Source organism: Leptodactylus fuscus, chromosome 8, assembly GCF_031893055.1.
Source record: "Leptodactylus fuscus isolate aLepFus1 chromosome 8, aLepFus1.hap2, whole genome shotgun sequence".
Lineage (NCBI taxonomy): Eukaryota > Metazoa > Chordata > Amphibia > Anura > Leptodactylidae > Leptodactylus > Leptodactylus fuscus.
Genome location: NC_134272.1, coordinates 29,319,057 through 29,336,621, shown reverse-complemented (window position 1 = coordinate 29,336,621; position 17,565 = coordinate 29,319,057). Strand labels below are relative to the sequence as shown.

Genomic DNA, 17,565 nt, shown 5'->3' with positions numbered 1-17,565 from the left:
TTGAATTATAGGTACTATATAAATTCTTCTGAGCAGTTATTTAAAGGGGTTATGTGGACATTTAATATTGATAACTTATTCTTAGGATAGGTCATCAATTGCAGATTGCTTACACTTTGACATCCAGCACACACACTGAAGGCCATGGATGAAGATCTCCTGTTAATATCACGACTGCTAATAGATTGTTGGCATTTGTAAGACTGGGTAGCGGGTAGTGTTGTACTAAAAGAAGGTCCCACACAAGGCGTATTATAGTGTGTCACAAATTTTCCTGAAATGTCAAACAGACAAAACCCCTTAAGGCTCAGGCCCCACTTCAGATTTTTTTGAGCCAAAGCCAAGAATGGCTACAAAAGATATAGGAATTATATACAAAGTTCTTATTACGTCAACCTTCTGCTCCATCCACTCCTGGCTTTGGCTCAAAAAACTGCAGCAAAATCTGCAACAAAAAAAGTTGCGGTTCTGCAGCATAGGGCCTCAGCCTAAGCCTGAGGCCCCACATTGTGGAAATGCAGCTTTTTTTTATGGCAGATTTTGTTGCATTTTTTTGAGCCAAAGCCAAGAATGGCTACACGAGGACATGAGGAGTGGGAGATATATATAGAGTACTTCTACTTCTGCTTTCTGCTCAATCCATTCCATGCTTTGGCTCATAAAACTGCAAAAAAATCTGCAACAAAAAAAATCTGCGTTTCTGCAACGTGGGGCCTTAGCCTAACAGTGGTTTTCGGGGCTTAAAAATATCGATGTTTTATCACTGGTGAGCCATTGCACTCCATGTATGGGCTGCAGCACTCCAGCACATGCAATGTAATAGAAGTGAGGACAATGCCACATGTATGTAGACAAGCCATTATTCTGAGACCTTTTTATTCTGCTGATCGTCTGTGTCCCAGTTTTTGGATTTCCACTTGTCCTAAGGGAAGATTATTAGAGAAGCAATCCTATCAAAAATGTTAGCGTTCCATCTAAATGTAGATGGAGTAAATAGCAGTGTAGTTGGTTTTCTTACCAGGCGCTTATTGCATGAATTATTCACTTTGGTCTGGTCCTCGGATTGTTCCACCTGACTGACCCTCAGACTCTCAGAGCTACACAGCATTTCAAATGCACACAGATAAAGCTTGTCCAAGGCACTAGTTACATGGTAATGTGAGGTGCACAGCGCTAAGGACCAACCTATTGAGCACACCCATACTATTAGATTAGGTAAGATGTCCAGAATTCTCACACGTGCACCTCACTAGTACCGATACCCTGTAAACTTAACAGGGTGCTTTTTAGCTTAGGACTTGCAATAGCATAGGGAACATTGAAGTCGGTTACTAGTTTGTGTATTTTGGCCAAAATATTGACTAATACCTCATTGTTAACCTCATGGGTATTTAACCTTTATTCCAGGATGCAGCCAGGCCATGTGTTTGCAGGGTGATGGTAGTAGGGGTGAAATCTTCCACTTATTAGGTTGCTCTCTAGAGATGAGCAAGTAGTATTCGATCGAGTAGGTATTCGATCGAATATAACGTTATTCGAAATACTCGTACTCGATCGAGTACCACTCGCTATTCGAATAGAAAAGTTCGATGCAGAACCAGCATTGATTGGCCGAATGCTATACAGTCGGCCAATCAACGCTGGTTCTTCTCCTACCTTTAGAAGTCTTCTCCGTGCAACTTCCCCGCGGCGTCTTCCGGCTCTGAATTCACTCTGCCAGGCATCGGGCCTGGGCCGAGCCGACTGCGTATGCCCGCTTGTAGTGCGGACATGCGCAGTCGGCTCTGCCCAGGCCCGATGCCTGGCAGAGTGAATTCGGAGCCGGAAGACACCGCGGGGACGCTGCACGGAGAAGACTTCTCGGAGGATCCAGCCCGACCCTCACTCGTGGACTTGGTAAGTATAATTTGATCGAACATTGCCTACCCCTGAAACGAGCATTTCGCCCCCATAGACTATAATAGGGTTCGATATTCGATTTGAGTAGTGGAATATTGAGGGGTACTCGAAACGAATATCAAATCTTGAACATTTTACTGTTCGCTCATCTCTATTGCTCTCTTTCTTCATGTCTTCACTCACACTATTTATCTGTATAGAATATCTCTCTGTGCTTAGCCTTAAACTGAAGTCTATGGAGAGGGAAGGGGTGAGGAGGAGGCTGTTTCTGGCTGGTGAATAGATTTATTGCCACATTTTGTATAGTGGTAGAACTACATCTTGAAATTGAGCTCTTGCCAATAAAACGTTCTTTAACTCACAGCTTAGCCAAGCTTAGCACCTGCAGTTATTTGTGTTTATTTTCCAGCAGCCTCCTCTTCCTCCCCTCTCTATAGACTTCCACTAACTCAGCCCAATAAGTGATTAAGGAAACAAATCTTTTTAATACGATACATTACAAGGTTTCCTATATTCACCTATACCAGTGATGGCGAACCTTTTAGAGACAAAGTGCCCAAACTGTAACCCAAAACCCACTAATTCTTCACAAAGTGCCAACATGGTCATTTAACCTTAATACTGTGCGGATACACAATCGTGGACAGTACGGATGGTCTGTAATAATATCACTAGTCTGCTATAAAACAGATACCATGTGATAAAAATAGTGAAGGGCCTCCACACAATACAATCTGCTCCACAGTGGCCGATACACAGTACAGTTTGCTCCACAGTGAGCCCCACACAGTGTAATCGTCTGCAAACTGGCCCCACACAGTATAATCTGTTCCACAGATGGGTGCCCACAGAGAAGGCTCCGAGTGCCACCTCTGGCACCTGTGCCCTAGGTTCACCTTCATGGACCTATACTATTCATTTATCAAAAGTTGTTTTGCCACTAGAAATACACTTTAAAACACATCTTGTAATGGATTTTTTTTTTTTGCTTTTTCAGTGTTGTTTGTTTAGGGAATGCCATAAATGCAAAGGATAATGATATGAATGCTATACTGATATATTCCAGAGAAAAATGTAAAGATAGAATCTGTGTGGGTGAAGCTGGCAAAAAAAACCAACTTACTTGTATGAAAGTTGATGCAAACTGAAAAACTTAAAAGGCGGTCTGGGATTAGTTGTAATATAGTTTATTTCCATATCAGCTGCTGCTTTTATCTCTGTAGGACCAGCTGTCATAGGAATTAATGAAGCACTGTGGGTCTGAACTGCTCTGTATCGGAGATTGGACTCTGTCTCCAATTACTGCCATGCTGTAAACGGGCATTGATCTCACTTACTGAGCACAGAAGTCTTTCAGAGGTTCAGAGCAATAGAAAGTCTTTTACATGGCAGACATGCTGTCTCTGTAAGAATCTACACTGTCACAGCATACCACATATTGTATATAGGGTCTGTTATATTAAGCAGAGTATTAAAGAGGGATTATTAACTGGAATAATTGGTATCAACCTAATGACAATACTTACACTTTCCAAAGATGTCTTTCTTATTCTGCATTATGGCTCTATTTTAAAGGGATTCAATTACCGTATATACTCGAGTATAAGCCGACCCGAATATAAGCCGACCCCCCTAATTTTACCACAAAAAACTGGGAAAACTTATTGACTCGAGTATAAGCCTAGGGGGGAAATGCAGCAGCTACTGGAAAATTTAAAAAATTAAAATGGCCGTAGTTTTTGGGTGCAGTAGATGCTGGGGAAGGGGAGGGGGTGTTTTGGTTGTCTGTCTGCCCCTTCCCTGAGCCTGAGGACTGTTTTTTCCCCCCACTTGGAATTCAGCCTGGCTGAATATAGGGTATCTGCAGTGCTCCTATTAACCCCTTCCTGATGGAACAGGAGCACTGCAGATACCCTATATTCAGTAGACCGGGCACTGTCAGACACAGAGATACCTAATGTGTATGTGTTTCACAGTCATTTTCTACTTTTGTATGTATTCTAGGGAAAGGAGGGATTAAGAACTTTTATTTTTTATTTTTTTTTGCTGACTCGAGTATAAGCCGAGGGGGGCTTTTTCAGCACAAAAGCTTATACTCGAGTATATACGGTATTAAAATTATTTTTTTTCTCCCTAACACATAGGAATAGCCTTAAGAAAGGTTATTCTTCTCCCATCTTTAGATGTCTTCTCCGCACCGCTGTTTGGTAGAAATCTTGATTTTCTTCTGTATGCAAATGAATTCTCCCGCAGCACTGGGGGTGGTGCCCAGCGCTCAAACAGCAATGGGGGCGTCCCCAATGCTGCAAGAGAAATCTTCAGCGCCGCCTCTATCTGCGCCTGGAACGGCCTTTCCCTGCTTCTTCTTCCGGCACTGGCTTCAAACTTCTAGGCATGCGCAGCCGGCTCTGCTATCAGGCCTCGGACAGAGCCGACTGCACATGCCCGTGGCAATTTTCCTGTGGCCGCTTACACAGTAAACTGGTGAAAGCGAACATTTTCTTGTGGCTGCTTACATAGTAAGCTGGGGTAAGTGGCCACAAGAAAATGGCTGTGGGCATGCGCAGTCTACCCTGCCCAAGGCCCAACGGCAGAGCCGACTGCGCAATTCCAAGAAGTTTAAAGCCAGCGCCAGAAGAAGACGCAGGGAGAGGCCGTTCCAGGGAGTCTATCACCTACCACAAGCATACTCAGCTGTCACCGCCATTTTACAGGAAACGGATTACAATTCTCCTTTGTTATGTATGTTACTGTTGTAGATTTGGAGGGAAACATCTTTGAAGTCTTATGCAAATGAGGCAGTTGGTGCACTGCGGGCGGGCTGTCTGTTTCCTGTTCTTGCAATTCAGAAGCACCTCCTGCCTGCACCACACCATGTGATGAAAGTTGATCCTCCCAATGCTGTGATATCACCCATCCTACTGAAGCAGCAAGAACCACGCTCCCAGGACTGAAGTGCCGCCTCCAGTGCACCAACTGCCTCATTTTCTTAAGACTGTGTTGTTTTTCTCCAAATCTTCAAAAGTGATATGTATAATAGAAGTAAGAGATACGTATAATAGATTATGATGTTTATCACTGTAATTTGGTAGTTACAATTGAATATGCTCTTTAATCCCTATAAGGGGAGATTTGACCGCAAGCGTAAAAATCCACGTAGTACATGCGGATTTGAATGAGGACTTTGTGCAGATTCACCCTATATGAAAGATCAAACTTTAAAATCTGAATGAGCAGTTTTGTGTCTTGAATATGTATTCTTAGAAATGGTCCTGACATGCTAATATTCTTATACAGATCTTTTATATTTTTTTTCTTTCCTTTGTTTTTACATTTTTTTTTTTGTTCATGTAGAAACTATTCAAATCCATTTCTGCACCTGTCAGCTCCGGGAAATCTTTGACAGGTAGGTTGTGGGGAGAGCATGCAAATGGGATGTAAATTATGTGATTTCGAATTCTTCGAAGCTCGATTTGTCAGCCAAGAGTTTTTGTATGCGTATAAGCCAATCTGCCATAACATTAAAAACCAGTAAAATAAGTTTAGGGTTAACTGCTGATTTCTCTGCGTGGGTAGCCGCAACAATGCACTGCATCGGCATCCTGCTCCTTATGAGGCCCGAATGAATGGGCCTGATCGGGAGTGAGTCTCGCGCCGCGGCTGAGTCAGCTGTGGAATCCGCGGGAAGATAGGGCACCTGAAAAAAATCACTAGCGGGAAAAGAAAGCGAGCGGCTCCCATTGAAATGAATGGGAGACTTTTTTGCAGGCGGATTCCGTAATAAAGGGATTCTACCATTAAAAATCTTTTTTCTGTGGCTAACACGTCGGAATAGCCTTTAGAAAGGCTATTCGTCTCCTACCTTTAGATGGGATCTCCGCCGCGCCGTTCCTTAGTAATACCGTTTTTTACTGGTATGTAAATTAGTTCTCTGGCAGCGATGGGGGCGGGCGTCCCCACCGCTGCCCGAGAACAGGATCCTGCGCCGCCTCTGTCTTCTGCTGGATCCTCCCCTTCTTTCTTCAGCAGCATCCCTTTGTCGGCTCTTACACTAGTAGAGCCGACTGCGCATGCGTGGCCATAGTTCCGAGGCCGCAATTGCGAGCATGCGCAGTCGGCTCTACTAGTGTAAGAGCCGACAGAGGGACGCTCTTGTGGGTCAGAACATGTCCAAAAAAGGGTAAAAGGGGTTCTTTCTATGTAGGGTTTTGTACCTACTAAAAGTGGTTCAAGGAAAGACATCTAGTGAACTGACCACAGGGTTATGGTCTCTCAAGTCTCATTTATGTGAGTAGCAAGCAAAGACTAGCCTTTGTCTGGTTTATTTCCAGAGCAACTGTAAGACCCCATTCACACGAAAGAGTGTGCATCCGATGTGGGGGCCGAGTTTGCATCTTAATACACTGGGCGTGACATCCAAGTGTATTCTGACCCAATCCATTCTGAAGATATGGATGATTATAGAACAGGTCGATGTCATCAGAACAAAGTGGATACACTTGGATGTCACCCCCAGTGTAATCCGAGTGCATTGTGCTGCAAACATATCCCCATATCTGAAGCACATGTGGTCATATGTATGTGGCCTATACAGATTTCTGATGGTCAATGCTGGCTGTTATACAAAGGTGTCAGAACACACAGTGCATTTGTTCATATGGGGCTGTGTGACTGCAAATCAGGTCCAAGTGCCTATGCTCACCCCTGTCCACTGCCGAAAGCACCTGCAATGGGAGTGTGAGCATTGGAACTGTACCATGGAGCAGAGGAAGATGGCGGCCTGGTGTGTTGAATGACACTTTCTTTTACAGCACATGGTTGAGCAGGTATGTTATGTCTCTTATCTAAGAAAGAGATGACAACAGGATGCATTATGAGAAGAAGTCAAGCCAGCAGAGGCAGTATATGCTCTGGGCAATGTTCTGCTGGAAAACCTTGGGCTCTTGGCATTGATGTGGATGTCACTTTGACACATGGCACATACCTAAACTTTGTTGCTGACTGCGTATTATATCAATGATATACCCATACGGTAGATGCCTTTTTGAGCCGGATAATGCACCCTACCGCACGTCAAAAATTTGCCAGGATTGACTAGAGGAACATAACAAAGAGTTCATATTGTTGAAGTGCCCTCCAAATTCTTCAGAGCTCAGCACAATTGACCATCTGAGGCATGTGCTGAAAAGCAAGGCCAACCTTTGGATTCCAACTGCGAAAATTACAGGCTTCAAAGGGTTAAAGCTCCCTGCACAATATTAGGCACTAGCTTTAAAGTTATGTGTGTGTGTATGTATCTATATGTGTGTGTGTATGTATGCATCTATATGTGTGTGTGTGTATGTATCTATATGTGTGTGTGTGTGTGTGTGTGTGTGTATGTATTTATATGTGTGTGTGTGTATTTATATGTGTGTGTATGTATCTATATGTGTGTGTGTGTATGTATCTATATGTGTATCTATCTATCTATCTATCTATCTATCTATCTATCTATATGTATGTGTGTGTATACCTCACTAACATTTGCATCATGCTTTGTGGACATATGGATATAATACAGACATTTTCATTTTTCTGACCTACAACTACATTTTTGTGTCTCCTAGATGAACAGGTTGTTATGGGAAATAAGCTCCTTGTATATATCAGGTAGGTACCGGTAACTAATACCAAAACTTTCACGTTGAAAATGTAGTCACTGAACTTCTTCTTGAACATGTGATATATATACTAGGGTCATAATGATTATCTCTAATAAGACATTTACCAAATATTTATATTCAATTAGAAATACTGGGGGAGTTTTGTGAAGACTGGCATTTTTAACGCTAGTCTTCATATCCCTTGCACCATGGGGCTTGTGACGTGGCGGCACAAAAATAATTTCTGTGACTATTAGCGTTTGAAATGCCCCAAACCCAAGGTTTGCAACTTTTTTTGTGCCCGAAAGTTGGCATAGATCTGATGTGTTGATCTGACGGCTACCAAAATGACTCCATAATAAGGCTACTCCACATTTTCCTATAGAGGGCAGCATAACAGAGGCACTGTCTCCCTATTTACACCTTGGGAGACAGATTTGCATATTCCTCCCATGTTCCCTTGCAGTGGAGCGACTATGGTTGTATAAGTCTCCACACACCTAATAGGTGGTTTCTCCTTAAGGATGGACATTATCCCCATAATCACATTTTATAGGCGGAGTGCCCCATTGTAGTCACCACCAAAGTGCACTCTTTACATGGCTGCTAAAGACAATTACAACCACCATAGACAGAGACAGTTGGGATCCCTTGATAGCAGTAGCGCCAGAGGATCCTTCTAATGGTTCTGCTATTGCAGTGGTAGCCAAAAGTGTCTCAACCGCAGCCAAAATGTCCCACACCAATGCCATCCATGCTTCTCCATGACAGGGACAACTACATCCCTGAACAGCTAAAACCATCCTGTAATACATTGGTTGACAGGAGGTGACTTGTGGGTGACTCTTGCAAATCCCTTCCCCTTGCAGTGCTGCTCTGATAGGAGACATACAAGAAGAATAGGCCAATATGGAACGGTGACATGTAATCTCCGCTAAGAGAGGATATCTTCAATTTCAATTCCGTTTGTAGTACTGGTAGCTAAAGATATACTGACGTTTAAGCTATACATTTCATTTTTTTTGCTTTTTTTGTGTTCATTGTGTGTTTATTCTACTTATGTGTTATTATTTACTGCTTACAGTTCTAGTTTGGCTGGGAGAGCGTATCCTTTGGGAGACATTCCTGAAGATCTTGTCCCACAGGTGAAGAACCAGGTTAGTACCCTGATATTAAGAGGAGTTTATCATTAGAAAAACACTTTTTTAACTAATGACCTTCCATTCTTTTTTTTTTTCTCCCCACTGTCTCTGATAAAATCTGTTTCTTCTGTTATGCTAATTACGAGCAATTTAGTGAGTTTGCATCCATTTTGTGCCATTTTATAAGTGTACATTCCAATTTTCCCTTTATATAACATGGATATTTTGCCCACAAAAATTAATACTACCTATGGGCAATACGGTGGCTCAGTGGTTAGCACTGCAGCCTTGCAGCGCTGGAGTCCTGGGTTCGAATCCCGCCAGGAACAACATCTGCAAGGAGTTTGTATGTTCTCCCTGCGTTTGCGTGGATTTCCTCCCATTCTACAAAGGCATACTGATAGGAAAAAATGTACATTGTGAACCCAATATGGCACCCACAATCTACATTTAAAAAAAAAATTAAAAAAAATTAATGCTACCTATGTAGTGTCTGAATCTGAAGTTTTTTTTCTCAGAATATCAGAATCAATAAGTCTCACTTGTGTATCTTTCTCCAGGTTTTTGAGTTTCTGATCCGTTTGCACTCGCCAGAGGCCCCGCAAGATGAGGATGTATATCCATATATTCGCACTTTGTTGCATTTTGATACCCGAGAATTCCTTAATGTTCTGGCATTGGTAAGAGAAACAAATCTCTTTATATCTTCAGTGAAAACTATTTCTATACATAGATGGTTTTGTTATTGGATCTTTTTCCTGTCTTGAAAACCGTTCATTTCTCCTGATTTGTAGGTACCGTATTTTTTGGACTATAAGACGCACCTAGGTTTTAGAGGAGGAAAATAGGGGAAAAAAATTTTGAAGCAAAAACTGGTAAAATATTTAATATATGGGAGTTGTAGTTTTGCAACAGCTGCAAGGCCACATTGACAGGTGACCCTGCAGCTGTATGGGGACGCATAGAGTGGTTTTTTTTGCGGGGCCAGAAGTACTTTTTAGTTATACCATTTTGGGGAATATCTATTTCTTAGATCACCTTGTATTGAAAAAAACCCCGGTGGTTTGTGACATAATTTTTTTATTATATATTTTTAAAGTTGTTTTTTTTTTTTTTTTTTTTTTTTTTTTTTTTACTATTTTATTCCCCCCGGGGGCTTGAACCTGCGGTCACTTGATTGCAAGTCCCATAGACGGCAATACAACTGTATTGCCGTCTATGGGACATTCTGTCTATTAGTATTACGGCTGGTCATAGACCCAGCCGCAATACTAATGCAGCAGTGACAGGCCTGGGAGCCTCATTAGGCTCCCGACTGTCACCCGAACAGGTCGGCTCCTGCGATATCGCCGCGCAGGAGCCGGCCTGCAACTTCACAGGTACGGGGCCGGTGGGGACTGGCCCCGGGGGAGAAGGGGCCACCGATACTGACCCGGCATCCGCTGTACTAGAGAGGCGGATGCCGGCAAGGGATAGACGCTGGCACAGGTGCCGGGGCCTGAGACATCGCTGCCCTGCCCTGCATGAAGCCAGCGGCGGGAGGACGGAGGAGCGGAATAGCATCGCCGCTGCTGGCTTCATGCAGGGCAGAGGAGCGCAGCGATGTCTCAGGCCCCGGCGTCTATCACTTGCCGGCTTCCGCCTCTCTATTACAGCGGATGCCAGGCGCCACATTCGCACTATAAGACGCACCCTTCTTTTCCCCCCAAATTTTGGGGGAAAAAAGTGCGTTTTATAGTCCGAAAAAAACGGTAAATGTACACGAGAAAGCAGTTTGGGAACTTTAGCCATGTTGCCCTATCTACTCCATGATTGCCTGCTTTCCCTGCATGGGCAGTCTGTAGCTATGACTGATCCTGTAGATTCAATTGAATCGGGATATATATAAATTGTAGTTGTTCCTATGAAACTGTATTTTTCAATTTGTCCATCTCCTTCTGCTGTATACCAAGCTGAATGCAGATATAGTGGGATGTTCAGTGTGGCAGATCTGTTTTAAAACTTTTTAGGTTGTCACTGAACACTAGTCCATGATCCGTGATTTATATATAGAAGCAAATGCGCACGGAGAAATTTTCTGTGTAGTTCTATGGGATTTACCTGAAAGTCTATGTCAAACAGTGGGCTTATACACGGAGTAAATGCGCGTGTATTTTGGCAAAATACACATGTAAAATTAAGACTCCCATTGACTTCAACGACATTTTACATGTGTATCTTGATGTGTATTTTGACGTGTTTTTTTACACGTGTAAAAAAATGTCAATGAAGTCAATGGGAGACTTATTTTTACACATGTATTTTTTACTCGTGTATTTTTTACACGTGTATTTTGCCTAAATACATGCACATTTACTCTGTGTGAACGGGTCCTAATAGTGCTGAATCACAAGCATAGGAGTTCAGGGCTGGCCTCATGGGCATGCAATCTGTGCCGCCACACGGGGCACATCAGTTTCTTATATGGAAGGAGCTGCCACTTATGGTTTGATGTTCACCTCTAATCTTAATGGTGTATAAATTCATACTGTTATACTGGACACTACGGGGAAGTAGTGTATATATATATATATATATATATATATATATATATATATATATATATAGTTAGCCCATGTAAATGTAGACTCAAACGTTGTTAAATGAATCAGATTTATCACAATGGCCGTTCCTGGATGATAAATCTGGCACATCTTATGACTGACTAGTGTAAGTTTTTCCAGAAAAAGATGCAGTACCAGCTCCCGGCCACTATACTGAGCAAGGAGCCAACTGCTTCCTGCTCCATGCTGTGTATAGTATGGGTGTAAACAGCCGATCCATGCAGGGACCAGCTGTCACCCCCCGCTATCAGATATTTATGGTCTAGCCTAAGGATAGGCCATGAAAAATAAATTCCTGGACAAGCCCATTTAGCGGTGTGTTATTTGGCATGCAATACTGTTTTCACCAGCCTCTTAATACTTTCCATTGAATTTTCTGTGCTGCTTTCGCTTCAGAAGAAGGCAAGTTTTTTTAAAAAAATTTTCAATTAGCTGAAAAACTAAAACCTTGCCGAAAAAGGCTAGACTTATTGAAATAAATGCAAGACCGATTTCAGCCATTTTGGAGCTGATCTTAAGCATAGCCTTAATCTGCTTTATAATTAACCCCTTGCATACACCTGCCATACATAGCACAGAAGGTGTCGAAAACAGGCCCGCCACTGCTATCGGCAGAACTCAATAGTAATTTAACAATTTTTCCCATAGACCGCAACTTGGCCTACATAAAAAGAGCCGATACACTACAACGTACAGAGAAATATAAAAAAAACTATAGATGTATAGCAATGAAAAAAAAAACAAAAACTATTAAAAGCGAAAACATAAATTTGGTTAAATTACTGACCAACAGAATAAAGGCAATATATCATTTTTACTGCACAGTGAGCACCGTTTTTTTTATAATAAATTTACACCATTATGCATATTTTGCTTTGTTTTCTACAGCAATGCATTTCAATTCGTAGATTTGCTACGTAAGATTATGGTGTCCGCATGTCTCCAACTAAGCTACTGTTGTGCGGTAGTAGATTGCCATATAACACAATGTGCAGGCATATTTGCACTGTAAAGAGAAGCAGCCTTGCTTGTTAGAGCGTAGATGTCAGCTGTCACCGAAGCACTGGTATCCTTGTCAGATAGCAGTGTCAGTCACTGGCGTCTTACTGCAGACGGAGTTTGAAGCAGATTTGGGATTTATACTATCACAATACAGCGACACAATGTGATATTTTTGCTGTAGTGTTGCTGATCATGTTTCCTGCTTAATGAGCGAGCAGCGATCTATGACAATATTTATTACTGTTCGGCTTTGGTTAGGTGACACATCAGCTGTTTACTTGAGAAGTTGAGGGGGAAAAAAACCCAACATACCGGTAATTATTTGTCTCTTGCTGGAAATCTGCATTTGAGCTGCAGAAATCAACTTGTCTTGTCGCAAGGGCTTGTGAAGCCCTTATATAACATTGAGATGGTGGGCATTGTCCCTTGAAAGTCTACAAGAGTTTTGTCACAAAGGGGCAGGCCAGTAGTGTATCGATTATGGTCGCACCCCCTGCAACGAGGCAGGCCAGTGGTATAACAATAGCGGTCGTTCCGGACTGCCAGGATAGCGGTCGGGGAAATCCTGATTCCCTGACTACTATACATATTGTTAATAAAAAGCGGCCCAGGGGAGCTGGCTAAAAATAAGAAACACTTATAATGTCCTCTCCTTGGCTGCTAATGATTCCTGGCGTTCTCTTCGGGCTCTTCCGGCCTGTGACTGAGGTTACACGTGGTCACAGTGAATGGTGTCCTTGCACTCAGCGTGACCGCTGAAGCCCAATCACAGGCCACAGCAGTGACGTCTGGGGTGCGTTATTTTTAATCCCTTTCCCCTGGGCCTCTACTTATATTAAAAATAATAATGGCACTGGCTTTAAGATGGGAGTTTATACTGTTTAGGGCCACTCTGTGCAGCATATTATAATGTGTGTGAGCCACTGTGGAGCATATAATACCATGTGGAGGCCACTGTGGAGCATATTACACTGCGTTGGGGCCACTGTGCAGCATATTACACTGTGTTGGGGCCACTGTGGAGCATAATACACTGTGGGGGTCACTGTGGAGCATATTGTACATTGTGGGGGCCACTGTGGAGCGTATAATACTGTGTGGGTCCACTTGACTAGTCATATCATAAGCCATATGTTTCATAGCAGTTATGCACTATTATTAGAGGCTGTAATAACATTGCATGGTGATTATAAAACAGATACTATGTAATGTTAATAGTGAAAATGGTCACAACACTCGCAAAACTACCACAATATTTTCAAAGAGTTGATCAGCCAGGGCCCAGGTTGCAATGTTTACATGCCGGGCGTTGCACTGCTCACTCACCATATTGTTAATCACTGCAGTTGTGGCTACTATGGTTGAATCAAGTATCCGAAATACTCCTGCAGCACCCGTAAGGGCCTATTCACACGGAGTAAACGGGCGCGCAATGTGCCGCGTTTACGGGACGTTTGTGCCGCATTTTTGCCGGTGCATATTTGTGGTTGCGTTAACGCGGCGCAAACGTCCCGTAAACGCGGCGCGCAATGCGTTTACTCCGTGTGAATGGGCCCTAACTGTCACTATCAAGAATTTGCTGTAACTTTGCACTGGGGCCCACAAGATTTTAGTTATGCAATTGGGCAGGCTCTTCGTAAGTGACAATTATAGGAACGGACCTTGGTGCTGTGGCTGCTGTGTATAGTGGAGTGGTCACATGTGCAGTTTTCTCCATTTACTTCTATGGGAGTTTCAAGAACAGCGCAATGCACTGATGGTTGTTTTGAGAACTCCTATACAAAAATTCCTTGGGTCACCCCTACCAAATAATTTTTACCCAAAGACAAAAAGCATCCTAGGGATGCAAATAACATTGCATAAAAGCATGGGGTCATCCTCCTAAGTCCTTCTAGAGTGTTGAGTCCCCCTTTTGGTAAGTATGTGGTGCACATGCTTATCAATGTAGGTGGGCAACACCCTTATAATATTTTTTTTTCCCCAAATCGGCACCCCAGACTATAAAGGTTGCTGACCCCTGATGTAGACAATGGCAGGGAATATAGAGACCATACCTACCACAAAGTGGTCGCCCAGACTGTATCTGCTGTCAGACGTTGAGGTGGAAGGGATCCATGAAGTGCTGTTTTTGTACATTTTCAGCACTTCTCAGGATTGTCACCGATTTGTCCTTTTCTACCGAATATGAATTTTTCCTTCATTTCGTCTTCCTGTGCAGGCAGGACGTCTGTGCACCTCTCCCCTCCTCACCCCCCAAATGCTTAGCTTTCATCTGCTTGGGGAACGCTTGCTTATTATCAACACCACGACTCGGCTTTAGTTCAAAGGGAGGACATTTAATCCAAGCGTCTCTCTCCCCTCTGAAGTCTCTTTTTCTGAAGCGTAGTCCTCGGGAGACTCGAGCAAAATTAAATGAGGTTTATTCAACTCCCTCCAAGCTCATAATCTGGGAACAGAACAGGGAATAATAATTAAGTTGTTGGAAGACATCAGATGATTAGACTTGTGGAAAGCTCACGGGCAAGAGTGCCATGTCTGTCCGGCATGTCTACCTATAGGAATAGGTCACGTTCTGAGGTTTCGTATAATCAGGACAAACTATCTGAGAAACTCATTATTACTATTTATTTTTAATTGGATTATTAATCTTGGTATACTGTGTAAAATTTTATGCAAATGTGGAAAATCACTAGAAGGCATAGAGAACCTAGCGGGAAGGATAGCCATTCTAAGGAGTTATGTTATACTCCGCATTGGGGTCCACACATAGCCCATTACCAGTGATGGCCTATAGCAGCCATGTGTTGACACTGCACATCAACACCTCGGTCTGCAGAAACTGGAGGGGGAGTAAATTTTACTTGTATTAGTTTGTTAAAATGTCATGAAACATGAAAATCTCATTAACTCCTAAACTGCCATTCATTTGCAAACAGGATGTAACTCCAGCAGTTGTCGGTATACAGGTCTCTCCTGGCAAAAGGCAGCAGAACTGGGACAATTGGACTGAGATGAGGAACACTACAGACACTGTTCATCTCATCCTTCCAGTTCCTTCTCCTGTGTCAGCCATTGGTTGACTGTCATGTAGTTCTCCCTCTGTGTCGAGTCCCATCTTGTGGGTTTATGGTGGACAGAAAAAGAGGTTATATATCCATTTTTTTTTTTTTTTTTTTAATTTATTTTTTTTAATTTTCACAAATACACAGTCCAGTTACATTAATGTGACCACCTGTCAAACTCCAGAATAACCACCTTTGGCAAAGCGGACCGCTGCGAGACGTGCAGGAAGAGAGGGGATGTTGTGATGATGTTCACTGGGATGTTGAGCCATGCCGACTCCAGCTGCGCAAGGTTACGTGGTTGAGCATCCATGGCGTGATCAACCCTATACAGGTGGCCCCCACAGATTCTCAATTGGGTTCAAGTCCAGGGAATTTGCTGGCCAAGGGAGTACGGTAAACTCATCCTGGTGCTCCTCGAACCACGCACGTACACTGCGAGCTTTACGACACGTCGCATTGTCCTGCTGGTAGATGCCATCATCCTGAGGAAAAACAATTCGCATGTAGGGGTGAACATGGTCCGCAAGGATAGATGCATACTTGTGTTGATCCATCGTGCCTTCCACAATGATGAGTGCACCCAGATGACTGATGACACGTGCCTTCTGCGATTGGGTATTTAACGTTGACATCAAAAGTAGGCGGTGGTCACATTAATGTAACTGGACTATGTACAATAGTCCATGTCATAACCTACAACAATGAAAATTTTTTTTGCCAATCCTGCAAAATAACCTTATACAGAAAAAGTTAAGGAGTCACATGTAGAGGTATAAAGAACTTTATCTAGAATATTGTTATATGAAATAAGGTGACACCTCAGCCAAAATCTTTTCCCAACCTGCACCTCTTGGAGAAGGAATGGTCTTATGAATCTGCCCCCAAATCTACAGCAAATTCCTCTGTGTGAACTGACCCTAAAGGTTCTTTGTATGGCAGAGTATAACTGTAGTACATATGTTGTATCGTGTTCTATTACTTTTACATTACAGTGAAAAGTTAACATGAGACACTGTATTTTTCTATCATTGTATATCAGGTGATGTATTTAAGTAACACATGGTGATACAAATTGCTTGTAAGTTTTGGGTCCCCTTTAATGGTGACTAGAGATGAGCGAGTAGTATTTGATCGAATACTACGGTATTCAAAATACTCGTACTTGGTCAATTACCACGTGGTAAACGCCTTTTACGTTTACCGCATGGTATTCGACCCAGTACGAGTATTTTGAATACCGTAGTATTCGATCAAATACTACTCGCTCATCTCTAATGGTGATCCATTCAGTAACGTTTATGTGATCAAACCACCAAAATGCTGCTGTGTTCCTTCTGTATACTATTCTTACCATCATGCCGCTGTTTTAATGGAACCTGTTGCATGTTATCAGAAAAGATTCAGTGTAACTTGTTTTTATTGACCTAAATCTTTGATTACTTTGGGCTATAGACCCCAGTGGGCGGTCTTACCCAGTGATTGAGAGCTATCAGGTACTTCCTAGGACCGCCCATTGGACTTTAAAGGGGCTCTATCATTTGGAAACTAATTTTTAACTAAACATATACTTATATAGCCTTTAGAAAGGCTATTCCACACAAACCTTTTGTATGTAAATAGCCTCAGTAGTTTTTTTTTAAATTAGCCCACTTTTATTCCTATGCTAATTAGCCTCCAGGCCTCCAGCGTACACCAGGAAGTCTCAGTGGGCACTGTCTGCTATGTGTGTGTGTGAGAGTAGGGAGGCGGCTGCTGCTGCTGACTCATCAGCCTTCCCTGCTCTCACCCTCACATAGCTGACAGTGCTCACTTGAGACTGTCAGTGCTCGTTGTTGGCTAATTAGCATATGAATAAAAGCAAGCTCATTCAAAAATGACTAGGGCCGTGATGGCAAACCTATGGCACGGGTGCCAGAGGTGGCACTCAGAGCCCTCTCTTTGGGCACCCTTCCATGGAACAGATTATATTGTGTGGGTGCCACCGTGGAGCAAATTGTACTATATGGGGACCACTGTGCAGCAGATTATACTGTGTGGGGGCCACTGTGGAGCTGATTGTACTGTGTGGGGGTCACTGGGAAGCAGATTGGACTGTGTGGGGGTCACAGTGGAGCAGAAAGCTCTATAAATCTCTGTATGACCATATTTTGCAGGTCTATAAGTTCAATTGTGGATCCGCACATTATTAAGGTTAAATTGCTGTGTTGGC

At 42.9% G+C, this 17,565-nt stretch overlaps 1 protein-coding gene across 1 annotated transcript in view; it reads left to right on the top strand.

Annotated features, from left to right (window-relative positions):
- Positions 1-17,565, top strand: part of VPS8 (VPS8 subunit of CORVET complex) — a 129,244-nt gene that overhangs the window by 38,183 nt on the left and 73,496 nt on the right. The window contains exons 24-27 of the mRNA XM_075284046.1: positions 5,254-5,305; positions 7,509-7,551; positions 8,629-8,701; positions 9,247-9,366. Of these exons, the coding sequence (XP_075140147.1) occupies positions 5,254-5,305; positions 7,509-7,551; positions 8,629-8,701; positions 9,247-9,366 (288 nt within the window). The remainder of the gene's footprint in view (positions 1-5,253; positions 5,306-7,508; positions 7,552-8,628; positions 8,702-9,246; positions 9,367-17,565) is intronic.